Source organism: Medicago truncatula, chromosome 4 (assembly GCF_003473485.1).
Source record: "Medicago truncatula cultivar Jemalong A17 chromosome 4, MtrunA17r5.0-ANR, whole genome shotgun sequence".
NCBI classification, from domain to species: Eukaryota; Viridiplantae; Streptophyta; class Magnoliopsida; order Fabales; family Fabaceae; genus Medicago; species Medicago truncatula.
The window spans coordinates 37999816-38019059 of record NC_053045.1 but is presented as its reverse complement, the minus strand read 5'-3'; the positions used below and the strand labels follow the sequence as shown (position 1 = coordinate 38019059).

The 19244-nt window shown below is 32.0% G+C and overlaps 2 protein-coding genes across 2 annotated transcripts; both read left to right on the top strand.

Annotated features, from left to right (window-relative positions):
• Positions 1–11334: 11334 nt before the first annotated feature.
• On the top strand, positions 11335–14289 carry LOC25485843 (O-acyltransferase WSD1). The gene is made up of 5 exons (XM_039833985.1): positions 11335–11571; positions 11899–12483; positions 12590–12943; positions 13459–13596; positions 13875–14289. Exons 1-5 carry the CDS (start codon positions 11386–11388, stop codon positions 14013–14015), a joined length of 1404 nt encoding a protein of 467 aa, XP_039689919.1. The 5' UTR covers positions 11335–11385; the 3' UTR covers positions 14016–14289.
• A 2268-nt stretch (positions 14290–16557) lies between these two features.
• Positions 16558–18667, top strand: LOC25494439 (uncharacterized). The gene is made up of 2 exons (XM_013601192.3): positions 16558–16872; positions 18226–18667. The coding sequence occupies exons 1-2, from the start codon at positions 16700–16702 to the stop codon at positions 18347–18349; spliced, it is 297 nt and encodes a 98-aa protein (XP_013456646.1). The 5' UTR covers positions 16558–16699; the 3' UTR covers positions 18350–18667.
• Positions 18668–19244: the final 577 nt, after the last annotated feature.

The window sequence follows — 19244 nt, the reverse complement described above, 5'->3', positions numbered from 1 at the left end:
AGTTTATTTTAAAGTTGTAATATTATTTTAAATATCTTTTAAAAGAATTAATTGCATTATCAGGTATTAATAGTCTGATGCACGTTTCTTGCTTTGTCAATTATAACGTTGGCTTTTAATTGGTCAATCCTAATTAATAGGATTTTCAGTTTCTACTTTCACAAAATGATAGCAACTTCTTTTACTTGCTGATATATAATGGAGTACGTGGGTTGGTGAGAAAAACAGTGTGAAAAAGAAGAATACACAAGACTCACAGCTTTTTTTTCTCTTATCTCACTATCATTTCTTCTCATATTTCACCATCATCTCAAATTATAGAAGGGTTAAAAGTGTTTTACAATATAAGTCATTTTCGGTTTTTTTTTAAAATATTTTTCAATTTTTTTTTTTTTTACAGGGATCATCTATAAAAATATTTTTAGATGATCCCTCTCCCACTTACCAAATTCTCTAAACTTAAAACAACTAAATAGATACCAACTTGTTTATGAAAATTTGTTGCCACATTTCAGGTTTTGTTAAATATCTGACAAAAAAAAAGGTTTTGTTAAATATATTATTATCTACCCATGAAGTTCTAACTATAATCAATGTCTATTATTCTATGCACAATGATCTTCTGTTTTTCTACGGAAAATATTAAGAGAAACTTAAAATCCACATGGCTTACTATTATTAATGCATTTGTCATTTCAACTTGCTAAACTTAAATTACATTTGAGTTGGTCTGGTGATGTTGATTTATTATTTGGAATATATTTCCCTCAAAGTTTCAGGGTTGATTCTCATCGATATCAATTAAGATGGTTTAGTTTAACTTCTTAAAAAAACAATTTTTATAATCTAGGAACAAAAAAGATTGTTGGGTGGGTTTGCTCCCAAAGTGGGACGCACCATTTTTTTAGAAAAGAAAAGAAATCAAGAAAGAAGAATAAAAGAATGAAAATTGTTGTTCACACAAGTTATAACGCTGAAACACACATATAAAAGACGTAAATATCCCTCGACAGTTAACTGCCGCCGATTTCATTATTTTTTGGCAGTTAACTGTCGAAGTAACTTTGGCAGTAAACTGCAGCCGATTTTAGTATTCTATCAGCAGTTAACTGCTGAGGAAAACAATTATGCAGACAATAGGTTTTGCATAATTGAACCAAGCCATTTTCGACCAGTTTTTACATGAAATTCAACCAGAGCATTTCAAGAGGCAATACTATTCGTACAACATTTATACTAAGTCATAAACAAGAAAAATGTATTATCTTTTACAATTATCCATAATTAAATCAATCCGACGTAGAGTTAAAATTACACGGATGTTTGAAATTTATCAAAACATTAAAGAGTGCCATAATTAAACAACACACTACAACACATTACATATCGTTAAATGAAATCTCTGGTGACATTCTATGAAGTTGCAAATGGAACGAAAATACAAATATAATATATTATCTTCCACCATATTCTGAAACATAAATCCGACGTCATTATCGCCCTGAATAAGCCAAGGTACATAAGTTGTCTTCATCTTTATGTTTATCTACTCCTAGGTGGTCAATGCAAGGCATCTGAGCAAAATAAGTGACGTGTATATTGAGTTTCACCAATATGCTCAAAATAAGTGTTAACTTGTGTCTTCAAATCATCAAGAGAGTCGGTCGGCGTCATCATAACCTTAATTCTCTTTTTAAAAGAAGAGTATCTAACACGGCCTTCAATTTTTGCAACCTCATACATGTTTCACTTCACAAAATCTTTATGAAAAAATCATACATCAGGATGAAATTAAACGAAACATAATAATCAGTAAAATGTATATATAAAATGCGTAATACCTGTTTTTTTACGTCAAAAGGGTGTTGATACCTCCTATGCTTGATGCTTAAATGATTTTGGAGCAAGATTTGATGAAAAAAATATTGGATTTGGCAGATTAGATGGAAGTGGTATGGAAGTTGATGAGGTGTAGGAGGAGCAGGTGGCTGTTTCATCTGATGAAACATTTCTTCGGCAGTTAACTGCAGCCAATTTTTTATTTCCTCGGCACTTAACTGCCGAAAAACATTTTAGTATTGGGCCAAATCCAAGTTGCCACGTGATAAGGGAAAACGGGAGTGAAAATTGCTCTTTTGGTACTCATAGTTTGTTTGGAAGCACCCTAAACTGACGACAATACCCCAACATCAATTAATTGTTTTTGTTGGTCTATAAATAATGAGTAATGATATTTGAACAACTATTTCATACAACTTTTATGATAACTTTTTTTTTCCTCTAATTTCATTGGTCAAAAACAATAGAGAGAAAAAAGAAGAGAGAGAATAAAAACATAATGTTAGTATAAGAGAGAAAATTGTTAAGAAGTTGTCACAAAATGGTTGTACAAATATCATTTCTCATAAATAATAAATTACTGCTTCAGGAACAATAGTTAACTATTGTTGACACCTACGACATCTAACTATTAGTTACAGAGAAAAAACTTGCACTGTTTTAAAGTTTGAGTTTTTTATGTTTGTTTTGGATACTACATTCATTCAATCATTCATTAATATATTCCTTCATTCATACATTTTATTTATTTATTCTTTCATATATCTATACATTCATTCATCTCCAAATATATATAATAAAACACAAATCATCAAAAACAATTTCATTCATTCGAAAATTATTTAGGTAACAATTTCATTAAACCTAAAAAAAAAATAAAAAAATATCAACTTTAATCTTATATTGGGTTTTTAGTCATCTTTTAGAGTCGATTTAGAGTATAAGCAGTTTGTTTAAGTGCATTTTAGTGGAGAATTCGAAAGAAATTCATGAAAAGACAAGAACTTGAAAGGATACTTGAAGCCATGAGAATGGAGCATAAAGTGAAGCATGATCAACCTCGTCATCACTCACGATGTGTGCTATGAGTTGCATCTTGCGGATTCAGAAAACAAAAATCAACACTGGCTCGCGTCGGGGGCTAAAAGGCTGCATCGCGAGCATCTGAAGAAATTGTCGGGATCGGTCTTGCACTGTCGCGAGTCTCAGATGGAAAAACACCAAAATTAGTCTCCTCAAGGCTCGCCTCGCTAGATTACTTATTGTGTCGTGGGCCGACTTTCCCTAAAACCTTGGGAAATGCACGCCTATATATATTTGACCCCTAGGTCAATGAGAAGACACTTTTTGACGAGCAGACGACATAGAAAGTGCGATTTTGCATCCATCAAAGCACTTATGGAGCGGATGAATCATCCACCGGTGATTCTTTTCTTATGTTTGTCTATTCATATGTATTAATATGTGTTTATACAACATGAGTAGCTAAATTAAGAGGAACTTTTTACGATTATTTGATTTTTGTAACTTTAAATCATTCTATGAAATTCAGTTGACTGTTTTTGTTATTTTATTCAATTATACTTGTATTTAATGGTATTTATGATTACATATTGTTCATAAATCGATATGAAACCAAGGACTACTAACCATAGCCTTGATAGTAGAACTGTTGGTGTAAGCCCTAGAGGCCAATAATTTATGTTAAACTTATGTTATGTATCATGACTTTTATTATCAATTAATATATGATACTCTTTATTATATTTGTTGTAATGTTAATAAAGTTCCTAGAATAGATAGTTCGTGTAATAGTATATTAAGTGTGACTTAATCATGAGATTACATTAACATAAAGAACACTATTCTTAAATGTATCTATAGTCAAGCGTTAATATGAATTGGGATAATAATAAAGCATCGAGACTATTATGTATATAGACTGATGACCACATCTCATGGGTCATAGATATGAGATATTAAGTCTATACAAGAGTAATATTTATACTAGATTGACCCACCATGAGAGTACTACATAGTATGTTATGAAAATGTCATAAGATATTCTCACAATGATAATAGTGTATATCACTCTTAGACCTGAAACCACTATGATCCCTAGATGTGGACTCAAGTGCTTTGTTGTCATTCTAATGTTGTTTGTAAAAGGATAACCATAACGTTGGTTAATGTGTACTTGATGAATCATGCTGAGGGACATGAGTGTCCTAGATGAGATTTGTCCCTCCTCATAACAGGAGATATATCTTTAGGACTTTTGATGAAATATGACTGTAAAATTGCATGACCATGCCGAACTAAGTCAATATGAGATATTGGACATATTAGTTATTCAGTATATTTCAAGATCAAGAAATATAAATATTGATCTATACAAGGGTGACAATATCTATGCCTTGTGATCAATATAGATATTAGGACAAAGGAGTAATTGTACACATAAATATTATCATGGAAAAAGTTTCGTCAGATCACTTGACATTCTTGTCACTTGGATAGCAATGATGTGTTGCTAGATACCACTCATTGTTTATAGTATTAAATATTAGACTTAATATTATTGCCAATGTGACTAGAACCTATAGGGTCACACAACCTATAGGGTCACACACAAAAGAATGGTCAAAAGAGAAATATAAGTATGACTTATATAATGGGTAAAATGCTAAACTCGTTATTAGGCTTACGGAAGCCTGATAGTGACTTTTGACTTGCAGAGCACACTAGGAGTTATATAAATAGAACCCTAGTGCTGAAGTCTTTGTTACACGTTTTTGAGAAACCCTAGTTCTTTGAAACTTCTGATTCCTTGGCTAGCACCGAGATTTGGAGGAGTACCGTTCATGTGGACTTGCTAGAGGCTCTGCTGCTTGCTTAGCTGTGATTGAGATTCCAGATTCCACACTTCGAGGTAACAATCGAATCACTGATTCTTGTCAAATTCATAATAATCAAAGGAAAGAAAATCGAAATTTTTATTCCGCAGTTTATTTTGTTAATTCGATTTTCCTTCAAGAACCGGTATAAATTGTTCAATTATTGGTTAGCATAGACATATTCTAAAAATAATAGTATACTTAATTTAGCTTACTTGAACCTTCGATGCTCATGTATTCACCTAAGGCATTAGAGAATAGTAATCATTAAAGATGGTTAGTGACCAAGACAATGACCTAACTATTTTGATCAAATGTCTTAAAATCAAGCGATTAGTAACAGTGAGCAGTATATTTCTAGTTTGTAGTTACATAAATAGTTTAGGGAAGTGAATCTAACACGACATAGTCGCCTCTCTCTCTCTCTCTCTCTCTCTCCCTCCCTCCCTCTCTCCCCCTCCCTCTCCCTCAGTCCCTCTCCCTCCCTCCCTCCCTCAAATAAAACAATCAATCATTTTGATAAGTGCTACTTAAAACCTAGTCATCTCATCGCATTAGATAAGTTGAAATAACACAATCCCTGAGGATACAAACTTCGAACATTATAAATTTTACTCATTGACGACTATATAGTACACTTGCTATTTTGTTCATCACTATAGTTGGTACACTAACAACATTTACAATGATGGATGTTTGGGAATGTCATGCACATACTCGTATTGCCTCTTCGTCCTCTATGGCAAGTGGCGGTACACCTTCCCTCAACAACAAATACATCCCCCAAATACCGGAATATCTCCTCATAGGGTATAGTCTTCATATGGATATGACATCGTCCACGTTATATTCAATGACACTTGGCCTTTTTTGGTCGTGAACATATATATGTGTAACATATTTCAAATTATATTTTACTTTTCTGTTTAATACATCCATTTAGACTGATATTTTGATGAAATGTATATCATTCAAACATTAATCTCTAGCCACACGAATGGATTCATTTTCTTATTTTTAACATCGGTATACACTATACAGAGCAGTGAATGCCAATCCATTTAATGGTAAAAATTGAACTACTTAGTGGTTGTTTTTCTTAAGCAAGAAAAAGATATCTAGTATTGGAGTCTCCATTGAATATTGATTTGGGTTCACAACTGATACTAGACTGGTTGGATAGAGATCATATGACTTATATTTCAACCTCCAAAAAACGATTTTAACCACATACTTAGAATGTGAGTCATTAGACATTCATCCAACGGTATTGATCTTGTTACTGCAGTGGCTGCATCATTCCAATTCCCAGATACACAGATTGACTTGTCTATCCTCTATTGTTGGTCTGATTATTGTTTATTTTGATACAACCATGATTGAAGAGAGAACGAATTTGCCCGAAATATCTCTGCAACCCGTTGTTGCAGGCAGGAGCTGCAAGAAAGACTTCAAGAGCAGTTGGCCGAGCGACAAAGAGCTTGATGAACATGATTTCAAGAAGGGAAAGAACAACAGAAAATGATGACGACGAAACGTACATATGAGAAATTCGATGAGCTCAATTAAATTAGTTCAGCTGTGTGCAAATTTAAGTTGCTTAAATATGTATCCTAATATAGTGTGGGAAGGTACTGAAAAGTAATGGTAAAATTTGAATGTCTTCAGTTAAAATGTAAAGGGATGATGATTGATGAGCAAGTTACGTGACTTAATACTGTGAGAATTGCTACATAAAAGTGCAGTGGCTCTTTCAGTATGACAAACCATATTTTGAGTCAGTGTCTTCACATTGTAATCTAGTAATACAGATGTGTCATTTTTATCTGAAGCATCTAATATGAAGCTGATCCCCAAATATTTTCTAAAATCATGATATTTAATTAATTCTCTACTTACATTGTCCATCGAAGATTTTGGAAAAAAAATACATATTATCAGAAATAATATTAAATAAAACTGAAAAAAGTTGCATGCTGCAATCATGATGCAGTGCCTCTTTCTACTAATTATGCTTAGCTTGCAAAAAAATAAAATCAAGGCTAATTATTTACTTCATTCTCCAAAACCAAAAGTACTTATTCTTTTTTGGCAAAATCACTCTAAAGTTCTTTGTAACGACAGGAGTTTTTAAAACCAAGTTTCTAATAAAAGTTTCCACAACGGAATTAATCTAAAGTATAAGGTCTTCAAAACTAAAGAAAAATGACACTTTTACAACTATTTTATGACAATTTTTTTATAATTCTCTCTCTTTCATATTCACATTATCTTCTTATTCGCTCTCTTCTTTTTCCCCCCCCCCCTCTCTCTCTCTCTCTCTATATATATATATATATATATATATATATACACACACATATATACACATACACACACACACACACACACACATACATACATTACTATATATTTTGTTTTTGACCAATAAAAAAAGAAAAAAAGAAAATTGTCACAAAAATTATTTTAAATGATTTTTCAAATATCACTATTCAAACTAAAATAATACATTTAGAGAAGTTTGAAATCGTTTACAAATACTTGAAATAGAACTAATGAAGTTTTACAAAATAAGTAAATCAAGATACAGCTGAAGGCCCTAACTCTATATACACTGATCCCACTATGAATAGCTTCAAAATGATTTATACCAGAAAAAGAATCAACAAAGTGGATTGAAATACTACAATCTCAATAAGTTGCCAAATCAGGATAAAATATAGAATGCCACCTTAAAAGAATTGATAATTTAAACATGAAAAATATTACATAGACACCCTTTATTTTCATACATCCTTGTACACCTATGTTAACGTTGATATATATTTTGATATATACATCCTTGTATCGACTTTCTCATATCGAGAGATAAAAATTTGCTTCCAAGGATATAAGCGCATAAAATCAGTGACAGACGCTATGTAAATATTTAACGGTGTTTCATAGAAACACTACCTTAAACAATGAATTATGGCCATTAAGCTACGTGGTAAAAAAAAAAAAAAAAACACTACTTTAATGTTAAAATTTTAAAAATAGTCATGAGTTTTTCAAAATTTTATCATATCGATTTTTTCATATGGGTACATAATTTTTTTTTGAACAAATCAAAATGGAATATATTGCTCAAATGAGGAACAATTCACCCTGCATAAGGTGTGCTAAAGAGGTGAATCACCCAAAATCTGTTACAGATACAAGGCACAAATTAAAAGTGCCACCACCGGACAAAACAAAAACAATTACATACCAATACAAAGTAGTGGGTGTCACCAACAGTCATGAAAACCAAAAGTTAAAGGAACAAAATTCGACGATAGCCATAAAGAGGAGGTCCACTTCACTTTCTCCAAAATACCATTACGATCGATTATCGTATTTTTAAAGATACAGTTATTTCTATCCTTCCGAATTGTCCAAATAGAAGCAATCCATATAACCTTTAAATAAGAATATGATGCTCGCGGCATGCCCACCAAATGAGTAAATTGAGTATAATGGTCTTTGATAAGCCCTGGACATGCAAAAGAGATCCCAAGCCAATGAAGAATTAAGTGTCAAACTTTTCAAAAAACATTACAGTTAAGAAAAAGATGATTCGTCGTCTCGATGCTACCACACCCTCCACAACACAAATTTTCTTGCGGTTGGAGAACAAAACGTCTTACCAGATTAGCTCTTGTCGGTATTCTGTTTTGAAGAAGACACCAAACAAAAATTGAAACTTTAGTAGGAACAAGTTTATGCCAGACATCGTTGTAGTCACTAGCTGCCATTGGTTCTTCATCCGAGGTTAGGAATCGATATGCCCCACGAAACGAGTAACCATGTGTGTAGGATCGAGCAACCACCTCCAAGAGTCCTGAATATTTTCCTGCAAAATAACATAAAAATTTGCTTCAACACATATAAACAAATAAAATTTTGCAAGAGTTATTTTTATAAAAATAATTCAAAATCTTGAATTGTACACATGAGTTTAATTAAATGCAGAGACCAAAAGTTGTGACAGATGATTTTTTAAAAACCAAAAATTGATGAAAAAATTTAGAAGGACTTAAAGTTAAAATTTAAAAATTTTATAAGGACCAAAAACTTATTTAACCTAAGTATAATATTTTGGTCAAAACAAAATACCAATGCAAATTATTCAAAACAAAATATTTTGGTCACAATTCACATGCATGTACATCATCCGGCCACAATTATAAATAAAAATTATTTCCTCCGTCCCAAATTGTATGTCGCTTTAGGAAAAAAAATTGTCTCAAATTATATGTTACTTTACAATACCAATGCAACATTAATATTAATTTCTCTATTATAACCTTAACTATTTATTACTATCTCTTCTTTCAATTCTTTCATTTATTTTTCCATATTATTTATTAAGAACAATTTTGTAAAACAACTCATAATATATTTTTTCCACACAATATTAATTGTATTTTTTAATATGTGTGATCAAATGCCTAAAACGTCATACAATTTAGGACGGAGGAAGTACCATTATAAATTTATTTATTAAATGATGTACGTGGTCGATAATAAAGATCATATACATACTTAATTAAATGAGTCTAAAATATATACTATTTCTTATGATAGTTACCGGAATGTGTAGTACAAAAATGATAGAGTATATTTTTATTTTTTTAAGGAAAAAATGATAGAGTATATATTGACAATCTAAGTTATGAATCCATAGTTCATTAAAAAAAAAAATGTCAATTCATCATATATACACGTTTCTTCCAATTTTCTTTTATTTTTTTTATATGCCTGATTTATCTGTCACGCTTGATTTTGAAGCATCAGCCATCAAGTTTGAGGTGTACATACCAACAACTTATTTATTTAGGTTGTTAAAATATCATAGCTCCATGCCGTACAGGATCGTGTTCAATTCTAAACTACAACATGGAAAATAGAAAAATATAAATAAACATGACACAAAACCCACATCTACGAGTACCCGTTTGAATCAAACTCAATTTAATGGGTTTTTTTTCGCTTTGATTAATTTTGTGTATGTGTTTGGGTTTTCACCGATATTAAAACATGGATACAAAACGATTACGACGATATATATACTCATCCCGAACTCATACCAAATCCGTCTCGAATGTTAAAAATCAATTTACTACCTCATTTATATAAATAGAAACCCAAACCCTAAATCATTTCACTCATAAAGTGAGAGTCACAATCTTTCAAGTGACACTCGCTTATCATAGTTTTCTCTTTTCTCCTTCCATATCTCACACTTTCGGCATCGATCGCCAACATCTCTTCGTTGGATAATGCATTACAACATTGCACTCGGGGATAAAAAGACTATTTTTATTAAAAATAAAATAAAAAATCACTGCAGAGATGGGGATGGGGCAGGGATACCCAAACCCGTCGGTGATGGGGATGAGATTCGATTTCTCATCTCTGCTGGATTTGGATAGTGTAATGGAGTAAGTATGTGAGAGTAGGGTATGGGGACGTGGAAGGTAAAACCCGTCCCCACCCCGCTCGATTGTCATGCCTAAACATAAAGCAATGTCATTATATTTACAATTATGCCACCGTGTTTTCCAATTTTTCTATTTTTTCTAGAAATATTTTCATTGAAAATGTATTTAGAAATTCAACCAAACATATTTCCAGTGTGGTTTTCTGTTTTTTAGAAATATTTCCACCGTCAAAACTCAAAACATAAACTTGTTTAGAGAGCTTGGAAGATTGAGATTTGAGACAACTGCTGGCATGCACATGCGTGGTAACAAAAACTGATATCATTTTCCAGATTCTGATTAACAATATTAACACATAAGAAAGACAGCACATACGTAGTATTATACTACTTTGGTTGCTTGAAGTTGAAGTAGGTCATGCCAACGCCACTACTCACCACAAACAAACACGTTTTTTCTTCATCTCCACAGCAGTTTCTTCCATAAGGATCACTCAAAAGATTTTGTAACGTGTGATTTGTCACCCAAAACACGTTAATATATTTAACAAGATCAAATGCGAAAGCAAACAAGCTCAACATGCATAGTTATTTATTCAACGTAAAACATGCATAATTATTATACCAGTAAAGAATTAATTATATATTTTTGGCAAACCTTAACTTGTGTCATCAAGGCACATGTTAAGGAATTTATTATAGAAATAAACGTATCAAAAGTCGTACATTTGACTTCTTAAAAGTTACTCTTTTTGATTATATTTAAAAACGGAGGGAGTAAAATATTATGTTTTCCAATGCAAAGTTGCTCTTTTTGAGTTCCTTAACATATGCCTTTAGGGCACAAGTTAACATGACCCTATATTTTTTTTGTCAAGTAGCCTAGGGTCTAATTGAGTTATGGTCACGGAAACACAATTAATTATGTTTTTATTACGGAGAATGCTAGCAAATTTTTCTTTTAAACACTATCTCTAATACTCACTCTTTTATTAGATGCTCTCTCAAACACTTACTCTTTTCAACATTCTTTTATTGCCTAATTTTTTTTTTTTGAGGGATATTGCCTAAAATATTTGTTTCAAGTAACATACCTCTATAAATTATGGTGCCACTTAGACTTTATGTAGCCAAGTGTCTAATTGAAGTGTCATAAAATCTCTTGCACACACACATCAGACCATAATGGACAAGTTCTATGAAGAAGTTCAAGAGCCAGTGAGTCCCCATGGACAATATTTCAACAGCTCTGTCATATGTTCATATGTTTTTGGCTTTCTGGAGTTTGCTATTCCATTTGATAACTCACTGGTTATACCTTTGCTCAAAGATGTCTTCATCCCTATCAACCCACGCTTCTCCTCAATTATGGTTACGTTCTATATCTCTTATGTATTCTTTTATAAGTAGTTTATTGGTTAAAATTCACCTTTTTTTAAAGTGAATAATTGGGTGTTCGGAGTTCGAACCCCGATCCATGCATATAACAATGCATGTCTTTGGCAGCTGAGTTATGCTCACGGAGATGTATTTTATTAATCACTACTATTACTTACATTTTACCTACCAAATTTTAATTAATATAACGCATATTAAGGCTAGTCAATTTCTATCGAATCTAGTCTTCTTCAATAATCAAAATTGGCATTTTATCATCATTAATTATTTTATTCTGATACTATTAATTAATTTGCAAAGGTAAAAGACAAAGAGGGTAAGATGAGATGGCGAAAGGTCGAAGTGAAGCCTGAAGAACACTTAAAGATTCCCATATTTCCTGAAACCATAAATTCATCATCATGTGAATTATATGACAATTATTTTAATGACTATGTAACAAGTATTCTAGCTGAAAGAACACCACAGGATAAACCACTTTGGGAAATTCATATTATCAATTATCCAACAACCAATGCAGCTTGCACCATAATATTCAAACTTCATCATGCACTTGGTGACGGTTACTCTCTCATGGGTGCTCTTCTTTCTTGTCTTCAAAGAGCTGATGATCCTTCTCTTCCTTTATCTTTTCCTTCACAAAGACCACAATTAGATTCAAAATATGCAAAGAAAAGTTTGTTTAAGAAGTTATGTGTAGATATCTCATCCTTTTTTAGCTCCATATCAGATTTTGGATCAAGCATATTGAAGACAACAATGATTGAAGATGACAAAACACCTATAAGGTCAGGATATGAAGGAAATGAATCTCACCCTGTTACCATGTCAACCATATCACTATCACTTGATCAAATCAAAGAAATAAAATCAAAACTTAAAGTGGTAAGTATATTTAACCAGTAATCATATCATTGGATTATTATCCAAAAAATTAAATCATTGGATTAAGTTTGATTAACTAATTAGCATGAATGTATAAATGGTGCAGACTATAAACGATGTGGTTTGTGGAATGGTCTTCTATGGTATTAGGCTTTACATGAAAGAGATGAATGAGAAAACAAAAATAGCAAATTCCACAGCAGTGGTAATGCTCAACACAAGAAATATTGGAGGTTACCGATCATTGATGGAAATGCAAAAACCAGAGTTCAAAGGTCTTTGGGGGAATCAAATTTCATTCTTACAAATACCTATACCTAAGATGAGTCAATCAAATATCTCCAACCCTCTTAAGTTTGTTTGGAATTCCCGTGAACTAATCAAGAGGAAGAGACGTTCTTTCAGTGTTTATCTTGTAGCTTTGCTCATGGATTTGGAGAGGAAATTATTCGGGCATGAGGTTTGTGGCACATTAATTTTTTTTTTTTTTTTTTTTTTTATGGTGGTCAGGATTCGAACCCGGACCTTTTATATATATTATGTATTGTCCTTACCAACTGAGCTAAGATTTAACCACTCGCCTTAAATTTTGATGTTTTATTTATTTTTATTCATAAACTAATAATTTTGAAAGCTAAGAGTCTACGCGCAAAGATAAAACATGAAATTTTAACACCATTTTTTTTTTTGAACAAATGAAAATGATATTCAAACACAACGGTAGACTCTCCTGCATAAGGTGTGCAAAGGACAATCACCACTAAATATTTACAGAGTCAAAGTGCTGCAATAGGAGCACCAACCAAAAATAATAAAGATTACACCCTAAGACCAAAGCAAAGAAGCGGCTGATTACACCAGTCATGATAACTATAAGCAAAATTAACCTGATTAGTTTTTAACACCATTATTCTTCTTAGTTTGGAGTCTATTTGATTTATTAATGTTCTCTGATTAATTTGGTTTGTGTTTCAGGCAGTAGCTAAAGTAATCTACAACACTATTGGGAACTCAAGTGTTCTTATGTCTAACCTCGTAGGACCAGTAGAAAAAATGGCTTTGGCAAATCATCCAGTAAATGGATTGTATTTCACTGCGACAGGTGGACCTGAGGTATGCATGTATTTTTTATTTCATCGCGAAAAGGGCATTGACGTCAAATTGTACAATATTTTTTAATTTTTGTATGTAAGTTGTAGAAGATAAAAAGTAATAAAGATATAAATATAAACAGGTAGGGTGTATGTATTTTGATATTCAAATAACACGCTCACAATTGTATATATTTATTGGATTATAAAATGATGATATATATATATGCCACACCATACGTACACTTCCATATATGTTCAAACACGCTATAATTACCTCTTGTGTACATGTGGTTGCAGGATTTAACAATTACAATTATTAGCTACGAAAAAATATTAAGAATCGCCATGAAAACCCAAAAGGGGTTCATAGATGAACATAAATTGAAGTTCTACATTGAGAAAGCAGCTGAAATCATATTCAAAGCAGCTATGGAGTGATACAAATTAAATTCAATACTAAAGTCTCTCCATTGCCACCACCCTAGTATGCTAGTTTCTCTATTACCACCACCTAATTATGGACTTTAAGCCATGCAAGCAACTATGTTTGGCAGTTTCAATTTCTACAAGATTATGTTTCCATTGATGCAATAATTATTGCTACTATTTAAACTGTACTTTGGCCTCTAAGATTAATTAGTATTAATAAGAAAAAAAATTCATGTATTCTCATCATTGAAATATATAAAAAGAATGCAACACAATTTAATCCCGCCCTTTCCTTATATTAGATGATCCCTCTCCCACTTACCGAATTCTCTAAACTTAAACGAACTAAATAGATACCAATTTGTTTATGAAAACTTGTTACCACCTTTTAGGTTTTGTTAAATATATTATCCACCCGTGAAGTTCTAACTATAATAAATGTCTATGCACAATTATCTTCTTTTTTCTAGAGAAAATATTAAGAGAAACTTAAAAACCACATGGCTTACTATTAATGCATTGGTCATTTCAACTTGCTAAACTTAAAACAACATTGCTATTCATCCTGAGCACAATTATCCCGAATTTCTCCAAGCCCAGAAAACAAGGGAAAACATGAGGTGTAATCAAAGAAGGATATTTAGCAATACAAGGTCGTGAATTTCTCGTGATTGACTTTTTCACTACAAGTAGCATTTTCCAACTTAAAATTCATTTGAGTTGGTCTGGTGTTAACTTTGGCTTAAATTGTGCTGCTTTCAAAGTCTTTTAGATTTGATTATCATCAATGTCAATTAGGGTGGATTAGTTTAACTTCTTAAAATTATTTATTTGAGAAATAAAAAAATTATAGGAACAAAAAAATTTGTTGGGTGGGTTCACTCCTAAAGCGGGACTCACCAATTTTTAAGAAAAGAAAAGAAAAAAAAATAGGGAGAAAAAGAATAAGAGAAAAAATAATTGTGGCATGTGTTCTAGTATCGGGCCAACCCATCTTGTCACGTGAGTAGGGAAGAAGGGACTGAAAATTGTTCTTTGAAAATTGTTCTTTACACTCTTTCGAAGGCTAAGAAATACCATAAAATGACGAATTTAACCTCAATTTTTTTCGATAGTTAACTACTGTCGGTTAAAACCCATCCACAGCTAACTGTTGATTAGGTTATTTTAATATTTTTAACGGTGTTTCCCCAACATCCTTTGATGTGGGAACAACATTCTTCTTGCTCTTTTGGTACGGTACCAATCATTTGTTTGCTGGGACCTTAAACTTATGACAATACCCCAGCATCAATTAATTAATTACTTTTCGTCGGTCTACAAATAGTAAACTACCGCTTCAGGAACAATAGTTAACTATTGTTGACACCTACGACAACTACATATTAGTTACAGAGAAAAAACTTGCACTGTTTCAGAGTTTGAGTTTTGTGTTTGTTTTGGATACTACATTCATTCACACATTATATTTATTCATTCATACATCTATTCATTCATTCATTCAATCATTCATATATTTATTCAATCATTCATCTCCAAATATAAATAATAAAACATAAATTATCGAGAGAAAAAATTATTTAGGTAAGAGTTCCATTAAACCTAAACTAAAAACAAACAAAAAAACATTAAAAAAAAAACTAACATCTCAACTTTAATATTACAAAGTGTTTTTCATCATCTTTTAGAGTCAATTTAGAGTAGAAGTAGTTAGTTTAAGTGCATTTTAGTGGAGAATTCGAAAGAAAGCCATGAAAAAACAAGAACATGATATGATACTTGAAGCCATCAAAATGGAGCATAAAGTGAAGCATGATCAACCTCGTCATCACTCGCAATGTGTGCTATGAGATGCGTCTCACAGATTTAGAGAAAAATAATAATCAAAGATTCAACCTCAAACTGGCTCGCCTAATTTAATTCTCTGCTTATATTATTCAACAAAGATTCTCGAAAAAGAAATATTATCATAAATAAAAATGGAAAAATTGTTTGCAGCAGTGCCTTTTTCTACCAATTATTTGCAATTTTTTTAAGGTTACTTATTTACTCCATTCTCCAAAACAAACCGTTATTAATTCATTTTCTATATAAATAATTACGTATTGATTTGAACTCTTCAACATTTTTACCAACAATAATAATATATTTTTTACCAACAATAAATTGGTTATTTGTAAAAAAAACAATAAATTAGTTCAAGCAATAGGAAATCTGTGCCTGTTAAACAAGTACTTATGGATAAGTTGGTTGGGTGGACACAATTGCAATTTTCTCATGTATTAGGTTTGAAGATATATTACTTTTATCTTTGAATTTTTTTTTTAGAAGTTTGTTTAACAATTTTAAAGTAAGTTGATCCTGTATTCTTGAACTTAACTCAGTTGATTTGGACAATGCATAAAATATACAAGGTCATGATTTAAATTGGTCCGGTTGTTAGGGATATGACTCACGTCCCATAAGTATGTTAGTTCAACTCTTGTTGATGTCGATGTTAGAATAGAATTTTGTTGATGAACATTTACAAGACCTATAAAAAAAGTCCAATCCAAGAGACCAAAAGTTTCTATGAAAGAATAAGATTTTGTTCAATATTAAAATATAAGCTAACATATATCAAAGAAGTAAAGTAAAGTGATTAATAAAGATAAATTATGAAGTGCAGTGTGAGTTGAGGTGAGAGGTGGGAGATGGAGAAGAGCGAGAAAGAGGTGTCAAATTCAATTTCAATATCAATATCAAAGGTAGGAGGAGTATTATGCAAGAGATGCAAGCAAACTTATAATCCTGCTTCAAATTCTTCAACTTCTTGCCGTTTCCACCCTTCCTTCTTCGTATGTCGCCGTCACGACGACCAAAAAAGGTGACCTTTCTATTCTCTTCAATTCTGTACTCTACGCTTCAATTTTGTTACTTGCAATAACATCTTTATTAATTTCGTGTTTACAATCTCATTCAAATTGATCATTGAAAAGATTAAATTGATTGACGTTGTTCAATTAAAGACTTTGAAACGTACTCAAAAGATTATTTTAGCTTCTGTGAATAGCATGTTGATGCTGGAGGATACGTTTGTATGATCCATTGATGCCATGTTGAAAACACTTATATAAACTACCAAGGTCTTCACAGTTGACACAGTATCATTGAAGTGTAAAAAGCTATGAATCCCTACTTTCTCCTTTTTATTCTACTAGTCAATACCGTCGTTTGATTCAAATTTGTTTTCTCATTATATACTTTCTTGGATTCTGTTTGTTGTTGGAGTTCCAAGTCCTGTTTGTTTTAAGTTGTTTCTTCACTTGTCTAAATCCGTAACCTCTGTAAATTTCTCAATGATATCCCCGAATTGTTAACAAATTATTGTAAGATTAAGATGTCAGGCATACAATGTATGACTCAATTTTTCATTGGTTATCTGCAAAATATGCTCAGGAGTATTGAATTTTGTGATGATTTGTTCATTCTCTGTTCTAGAAGGTGAAGTCTTGCTATTTGTTAGATTGTCATGTACTAGCATATGACTATGATCATAATTTATTCATCGTGTTCTTATGCTAGCGTTTGAGCTCGTGTCCCTTAAATCAGGCTCATGGCCAAAAGAAAATGAAGTGTCTAACAACTAAAATTTTTAAATCTGGCAAAAGCATAATGTGTCATGCGTGAAATTTTTCGTTGGTGAATAATTATATATTGCATAATTGAAGTGACATAAGGAACCATGGGTATAGTTATGATGTTTATTGTTCTGCAAAGGGGATAGACAGCCTGTTGCTTATCATTTTATGACCTGTTTGGGTTGACTTATTTGACAAAATCTACCAGCATAAAAACACTTGTGAGTCTTTTTGGGAGAGCTTATGACATGTCCATATACTGTTTTCAGCTTATTTTCATAAGCCTGCCTAGATAGCTTATGACAACAACTTATAGTTATAGCTTATATGAAAACAATTTTACTTTATTTTATCTTTTGTTATAGAAATAACTTATGCATAAGTACTTATATGATAAACGCTTCTACTATAAACACTTAATTAAGTTGTTTATGTAAGAAGTAATGAATCTCAGCATACCAAATTTTAGGGCCAGTAATTTCACCGTATCACATGTAAGGAGGCCATTGGCTAGAAACTTTTTTTAGGGTTGAATTTCGGTTTCAAATAATCTATCTATTCCCATGTTCGGTTATTGTTTGTTTGTGTTAATTATGAAGGTATTATGAACTGGGCCCGGATGATCCACCCTATGCTGCAAAGTTCTATGATTGCTGTGGGGCTGAGGACCCTGAGGCAACTGGCTGCACTACATACTTCCATGTCTCTTATGATGAAGACTGATGTAGCACCTCACACCCTTTACTTAGCACCGGACAATCTGCTACCTTGTTAATATCATTTTCACCATTCTACATGGTTTACAAGTTCTTCAGTTGTACTTTGTCATGCACAAACATAAGTATTATGATCATGTTTTTTCATTTTCTCTAGTTACATTTCTACTGCCTGCATTGACTGTAAACAAATTTTATTGTACTATAAAATAAAGTTTAAACTTGTGGTGTGGGATTAGTCCATAGATCACTCTAACCCCCTCCCATCTCATGGGATGCAATTGAGATCAGTGTATTTTTCAGAAATCTAGTATAGTTTGGTTTACTGAAAGGTTTTTATGTGGAGTTATTTACTCTTCAAAAAAATATGTGTTGAGTTATTTATATGTTCTTCTCAATCTCAAATATAGGGAAATTATTGGTTTTAATCCGTAAAACATAAGGCATCCTCGGTGTTTTGAAATGCACTCCAATTGGTCTTTGTTCTTCCTAAATCTTAATGATGTAATTGTTCTCATTTTAGTCATGTAATGACCTTTTTACACGGACTAATTGAAGGAGTATAAAGCAAGTACTATAGGGAATAAAACGGAAATAAAAGGGGTAGCACTGGGTGACATTGTGGTTGGTGACATTGACCAACCACAATGTCACAAGTGTACAAAAAAACAAAAAAATATTATGAAGGGAAAAAGAAGAAAGACACTTGTGAGTTGTGACATTGTGATTGGTTAATGTCACAATGTCTCCCAAGTATTATCTAAATAGGGTGACATTATGGTTGACCAATGTCACCAACCACAATATCACCTAAGTGCTACCCATTGGTATTTGTGTATGTTGAACTTTTTTACATTCACATTTGATCATCTCAAATTTATAGAAAAAATGGATAAAACTGG